The 7,214-nt window shown below is 38.6% G+C and overlaps 1 protein-coding gene across 1 annotated transcript; it reads right to left on the bottom strand.

The window, feature by feature from the left end:
* Window positions 1-5,629: 5,629 nt before the first annotated feature.
* Window positions 5,630-6,709, bottom strand: LOC147620298 (uncharacterized). Its single transcript, XM_086772738.1, has one exon. It carries the CDS (start codon window positions 6,371-6,373, stop codon window positions 5,663-5,665), a length of 711 nt encoding a protein of 236 aa, XP_086628864.1. The 5' UTR covers window positions 6,374-6,709; the 3' UTR covers window positions 5,630-5,662.
* Window positions 6,710-7,214: the final 505 nt, after the last annotated feature.

The following is a 7,214-nucleotide window of genomic DNA, read 5'->3' on the forward strand; positions in this document are numbered from 1 at the left end:
CGTACTCATACTCAGAGTAGTATCCAACTTTTTGAAGATTTCCCTCCAAAAATGACTGTTGAACTTTCTATCTCTATCCGAAACTATATCTGCGGGCAGGCCATATAGCTTATAGAGATGTTCAATAAAGAGTTTTGCCAACTCTGGCATTTTTACAGTTTTCTTCGTGGCGATAAACTTTGCCATTTTAGTTAACCTATCCACTACCACCCACACCGAGTCATTCCTTCGACTCGTCTTGGGTAAACCGGTAATGAAATCCATGGAAATGCTTTCCCATTTCCCTTGAGGAATCTCCAGTGGATGGAGTAGTCCTCCAACTTAAGACGTTCATGTTTATTGACCTGGCACTTACTGCATTTCAGCACATAAGTCTGGAATTAAGACTTCTCCTTGGAAAGCTCTACGTCCATAGGAGAAATAAACTAGAGCCAATCTAATCATGCATCACAAGGATTAGTTCCAAAGTTGAGAGATACTTCTCTCAGAGTAACATCTTTGCACAAGCATATGCTCTAGAATCTTGTTGAGTTTCTAACTACCATCAATCTACGGATGGTTAAACTCCACTCTAACCCAGAGTAAATGTAACTTTCGAAAATTTCCCTTCAAATATAACAATCAAACTTCCTATCTCTTATGCCATACTATATATACGGGCAAACCATATAGTATGTGGAGATGTTTGATAAGGATTCTTGCACCACTACGGGTGTCTGGAGTTACATCCAATCACTTACAACTCTTTGTTGCTATTACCAGACACATCTTTTCAAGTATTGTCTGGACTCACACAACTATTCCAGTTTATGTGATATTTGAGGATATTTCTCCTTTCCCTTAAGAAAGGTTTTTGTCCTCAAAAACTCTACTCTCAAGCGGACTACGCGCTAGTGTCATAGGTCCAAGAACAAATCTAGACCGTGTTAAATATATTTTTATTCTTGAGTCCTTCCAAGAAACTTTTAAACATCTTGCACCAAAGATGTGGTATAGTGTCTATGCACATATGGTGGTACTATTGATAAACTGCTTTGCAACAGATCAGTGGTTTCACACTTGTAACAAAGTGCTTCATTGTTGCATATTACTACCCTTCATAAGCGGTTACACACTTATGAATCATTTGGGTGGGTTGTACCATTTATCAAGAAAAATTCCAAATTACTAATAACCACATTATCAATCCACAGATAATGACTGAGCTTGCTGCGAAGCCATAGGTTGCTAGATAATTGATGGTAATTACACAAGCCCAATGTCTCATTACATCATACATTCAATATAAATGCAAACATCACAGTCTGGAATATAAATTAATCTCCTACATATCTACTACGATGTCCTAACCATGGAATATAAATTGATATCTTACATATCTATGATGTGATAATCATGGAATATGAATTGCCATTACAAATACAATGCATGATCAAGCCAATATACGATATTAATTAAATATGAAAATTGTCACGCCATAGAAACACAATGTGACACAATGATCATTCGACACTCACACATCATGCTCTGACCACCATCCATACGACACCTTAATTGCTACCCTCACACTGCTTAACACCTATACTCTTAGGTGTCAACAATCACATTGGTTAGAAAAATTAATTGGACTCCTTAATAATTAATTCCAACATGATTGCACTCATAGACAAAAACACATAACACCAATAATACACTAGCTTGATATTTAACATGATAAATCACTCTTAACACTAATAACACTCGCAATGGCTCCAAATGCATATACCAATAACACTAGCCCATCAATATTAATGTGGTATCACTCGGGATACCAACTACCATCATGATACAATGGTATCTAAAGTGTCCCCGATCAACCATAGAGTGGAATCTATAATAGTTAGGTTAAGGGTTTTTTCCTTTTCTTCTAATTGATGGTTCATACTATCACTTCAGTTTGGTTATAGTGTTTAGCACTTTGGTTTCTTAATTTCTTTTCTTTATCCAATTTCATTATCTTATGAGTAATGCTCTATAATCTACTTAATATAATATTAAATTCTCTTTTATTATTTAGAGAAAACTCACCAAAAGCCTCTCACTATTTGATGTCTTAAGGTAAAATGTAAAATATATGTCTTTTTGTACCTTACATGACTATTTTCTAAATACCATTCAATTGGAGGATCAAGTGGATTATGATGATCTAAACACATACACTAAATCTTCCTCCTCTACAACAAGGTCCAGTAGCTAAAAATAAGTTCATTGAGAGAAAGAGAAACCACAAGATGTAGTGCCTAAAGTAGTCAAGGAGTTGGTCACCATATGATGCAAGAGAAAATGAAGCTAAGTGATGCCAACCCTTCTAAACTTTAGACACATAGTGATTTTTTTTAGTGTACCATTTTCAATGGAAATCATACGGCTAATGAGTATCCCTGCTTGGGCATTAGGAGGTTCTACTATCAAATTTGTGAAAAAGTGGGGGGCCATGCTACCTAAAACTATTAGTATGGAAAAGTTATCCAAAACTATTGGTAGTACAGAGCAAAAGGGAGCTCATAGCTTCATTTGAAGGGCCACAATGCCCCTAAGTACATTTCCAAGAGTCCTTTGCCAAGGTCTGGTGAATCTTATATGAGTGTTAGCAAATCCATGACAAAGAGACCTAATTCCATCTCCCATATTCCCTTAGCAACAACAACGAAACATTGCTCGAGTGGCAAATTCCAAGGAATGTCTACAAAGGAAAGGAGAAAGAGGCTAACAACTTGTATTACTTGTGGAAGATGAAAAAGGTGGAGATGCCCCAACGTATATAGTAGCCTATTATAGGAAACCAATGGAATGATTTGGATGTGCCTTGTTGTATATGAACTCCCAAACAAGGTCAAACATGGCCATTTTCACCATTTTTCCCCTCTTTTGTTGTTGCACCAGTATAGGAAACAAGGGATTCGGGTGCCATCATGTTGTAGATGAATTCCCAAATAAGGACAAAGAGGGCCATTTTCCCCTCTTATGTTGTTGCACCATCTATTCATGCAAGGCCAAGTTCTTCTACCTCATTGAACTTATTAGGTCCGACTCTGACCACCAAGGCGGTGCCAAGGCTCTCAAAAATTAAAGAGTCCGAAAAAAAGGTAAAGTTGAAGAGGGATAACTATGATAATGTGATCATAAGACTCACATATCATTTTGTAAGATTGAATATAGTCAAAGACGTATAATGGGCATGTTGAGCATGATCCTTTTCTTAGGTATTAAAAAAAATATTGGTTTAAAATGTATGTTTATAGAAATACTAATTCTCATATTAGGATCATCACAATTATGTAAACCTATTAACATATAATAGGTGATCCTTTTCTTACACCTAAAACAACCCAAAAAAGGTTAAAGTGTATGTTTATAGGAATGTGCGTTCAAGGGGTATTTTAAAAACCCCTTACCTGTGAATTTTTCATGAATAAAATGACCCCTTTTTCTTTATAAACTTACAGGTTTTTTTAAAAATTGATTTAAAAAACCCCTTCTGTAAATGTATTTATGTGAACTTACCTTAAAACTTTGGATTAAAAAACCCCTTCATTTGAACTCAGGTGGTATACTAAATATTTTTAGGTGAACCCCCCGAGGTAACACAATTGTGTAAACATATCAACATATAATAGGTGTCGAAATTCTTCAATCTATCACATACTCATGGCAATACTTTCTAGCTTTATACATTTTGGGAGATGCCATGAATGTATCTCCCACACACATTATGTACTTTATGGTCTCATTGGCCCACACTCAAGAATTTAATAGGTGACATAATTCTTAAGTCTATCACACATTCATGGTCTCATTGGCCTATACTCAAGAAGTTAATAGGTGACATAATTCGTAAGTCTATCACACATTCATGGAATTACATTACTTTCTTTTTACATTTTTTGGAAGATGCCTCAAACGCATCAGCTATGCTTTAAACACACATTCATGGAATTACATAATTCGTAAGTCTATCACACATTCATGGAATTACATTACTTTGTTTTTACATTTTTTGGAAGATGCCTCAAACGCATCAGCTATGCTTTAAACACACATTCTGTACCATATTACCACCACAGCTATGCTCTAAACACATTCTCTAAGTCTGTATTATATGCTCTCATTTGCCTATCCCCCACTCAAGAAGTTAATGCACCTCTATCTCTCTCTCTCTCTCTCTCTCTCTCTCTCTCTCTCTCTCTCACACACACACACACATATACACGCATGTTGCATGCTCATGTGTGTGTGTCTGTGCATGCATGTACACACATGTAGGCACACATATGTGCTCAAGCATGCACACACATACACACACATACACACACACACACACACACATGTCTACTTACATATGTTTCTTATAGCCTTCTAAGGGGCCACTCAAAAAATATACACGTATCAAACATATTCTTAATTATACTAATCTTTCTTTGAAATTTGTTGAGCTCAGTTGTATATAATCTTCAAAGAAGGTTCCCTTTTATTTCATCTATTCATAATCCATGCTAAGATGCCAATTTTAGCATAATATAAGATGTAAAGGTAATAACACAAGGCATGGGGGGCTCATTAAAAAAAAGATATGACTTGAGTTCCATAAGAGACCTATTTCAAATGAGGCCATTTACATATTTACATTTATAGTAGGTGTCCTATTTATTAGTTGTTAGTGTATTTGAAAGAACATAGGTGTCCTATTTATTTACAAAAGGCATCCTATTAATTTAGAGTAGGTGTCCTATTTATTAATTGCCAATGTATTTGAGGGAACCTATATATATAAGAAATATGTATATTCCAAAAAACTATGGATACATACGTATTTTTTAATACACTGCATACATGTGTGATATGAAGGGGGTTTTCTTAAGAGTGAGGCCCTAGGGAGATAAGGCTTTCTAGTCATGAAGTGGGTCATTCTCATAAGATATTTTTAAGAATCTTGTTTTGATAGGGCTACTTAAACGCTTAATCTTTACATTCTTACACATCAAGTCTTTACATTCTTACACACCAAGCCCTTACAAATAGACCTACTTTAAAGGCTTAATCTTTACATTCTCACACATCAAGCCCTTTTGGAATGGGTTTGCAAGTGAAACTAGAGGCCGTGTCTTGTCAAGTTTGAGAGGTAAGACATTCCACTAGCGCCTAATTAGGAATATGATGCGCTCGGTTCAAGCATATTGCATTTCAATGCTAGGACAGGCACAAGGCACTACGTTAACACTATCATGGTCCAATTTGGAGCATTTGAAATATGCATAGAGTTGGATATGATATGCGAGTAGAATGGTCACTTCAACGTGGAAAGAGGCATCCATCCCAAGCACCCACCATCGAATTATCCTACATGCATTGACAAGGATCACAGTGTGGCTTGATGGATGCCGGGTAAGCTTTGGAGCAAAGGCATGGACGAACTCTTATTTGTACTTGCGGATCACGAGCTAACGCATTCGATAAAGTATTGCGTTAGGGATGGAGTTATAGCTCGTGGGTTGATTGCAAGGAGTAGTTCTAATTGGCAGTGTGGAGGGAGGCAAAGGATCCAGGCCATCTACTACTCTCTGATCTAAGGGTTTCTGTGGGTGGGTCGGTGGGTGGGTGGGTGGGTGGTGGTTTAGGTGTGCTTTTACATGTCTCCCAGGGCATCGGTCACGTTGTGAAGCTCGGCAATCACAGACAAGAAGGGGATGAGGTCGAGTAGCTCATGGTCGTCTTTGTTGTCAAAGAAGGAAACGATGGGCACGGCGTTCTTTGGTTGCAAGAGGTAACAATGGGGGCTGTTATCCACAATTATCACCTTTCTAAGGTCCCGGCCAAGTGTTGACAGGTCCTTGACAAGCCCGCCCATGTAGAGTTTACAAGAGTCTCTATAGAGCCGGTACTTTATGGTGTTCTCTGCATCCAAGATGTCCAACACTGCATCTGCATACTGCTTCAACCCGGCGGTGAAAACCACAAGCTCATACACTCCGGCCATGGCCTTCAAGAACTCCGCAACACCGGGCCTCTTCAAGACATACACAGTGTGCAGCCCTAATTTGTTGTTCTGCTCCATCTCCACTTGTATCACAAAGTCGTAGTCCAAAATGGGCTTGAAAGACGAGTGAACTAGGGTTTCGTCCAAGTCCAACACTAATGTTTTCTTGCCTTGGTCTTCCGGTAGCATGGGCGGCAACAACGCCTTCCATTTGACTAGGGTTCTGCCTAGATTATCACTGTTGCTTACGAGGTTGTATCGCTGTCTCTTTCGACAGGCCGTTTTGATTATGATCTGAGGACGTAGCAAAACCTCGGATTCATTATAACGGTTTTGCGGCGCCTCGATTGATTTACCCATTTGTTCGGTTAGCCACTGGACCAAGTCTCTCCATGCACCAAGGACGTACTTAATTAGCGTATTAATCACGTTCTCTGCAATTTTCTGCGCCACGTTAATCGGCCGATTGATACCTAATCAGGCCGGCTATCCGAAAACGGTTTGCGGCGGCTGATCACAGCATTCTTGAGAGAATTATCGGTAAGGATAATAATAAGCCACATATAATGGATATGCAGACCAATGAAGGATTGTCTTCTTCTTCCGTTCGTTAGACACACTTGACGCGCTAATTGATCACTGCATTTGTGATTCTCGACTTGGCGGGATGTTGCTCGAATGCTTTGTCGCTTGTCCTTCGCGACGCAACTCTGTCATTTCTCCCATTCCAACGTCCAATTTATTCCGTGGAAGTGTAAAGTCGTGGCCGTTTGTAGAGTCGTCGCTACTAGATTATCCAATCTGATCATTACTCGTCCCTTTCATTGGGCGTCCTACATTTCCTCAAAAATGTCAGCTCTAAAGCCCCACCAAGTTTTTTTTTTAATGCAAAGAAATTTAAATTAAGTATCAAAAAAGATATAGCACCCTAAGGTGAACACTGGAGCTTATGGACTTTCCTAAGTAGTAGATCCACAGTAGCTTTAATCTTCCCTCTCTCCCTAGTCCTTGCTAATACAAGACCTTCTACCACTAGATTCCTTGCTCTCTCTATGGAGCTATAGTCACAGCTGGATCTCCTGTGAAGTATAGCATTCCTAGATTCCCATATCCTGCTTAGTATCAAGCCTCTTAGTGTTTGCCACACTTGATATATGGCAGGGTTCATCCTGCCCTTGCACCCAATGACTGCTTGCTTCCA

This window comes from Cibotium barometz, chromosome 32 (assembly GCF_041138505.1).
Source record: "Cibotium barometz isolate CiBa-2024 chromosome 32, ASM4113850v1, whole genome shotgun sequence".
NCBI classification, from domain to species: domain Eukaryota; kingdom Viridiplantae; phylum Streptophyta; class Polypodiopsida; order Cyatheales; family Cibotiaceae; genus Cibotium; species Cibotium barometz.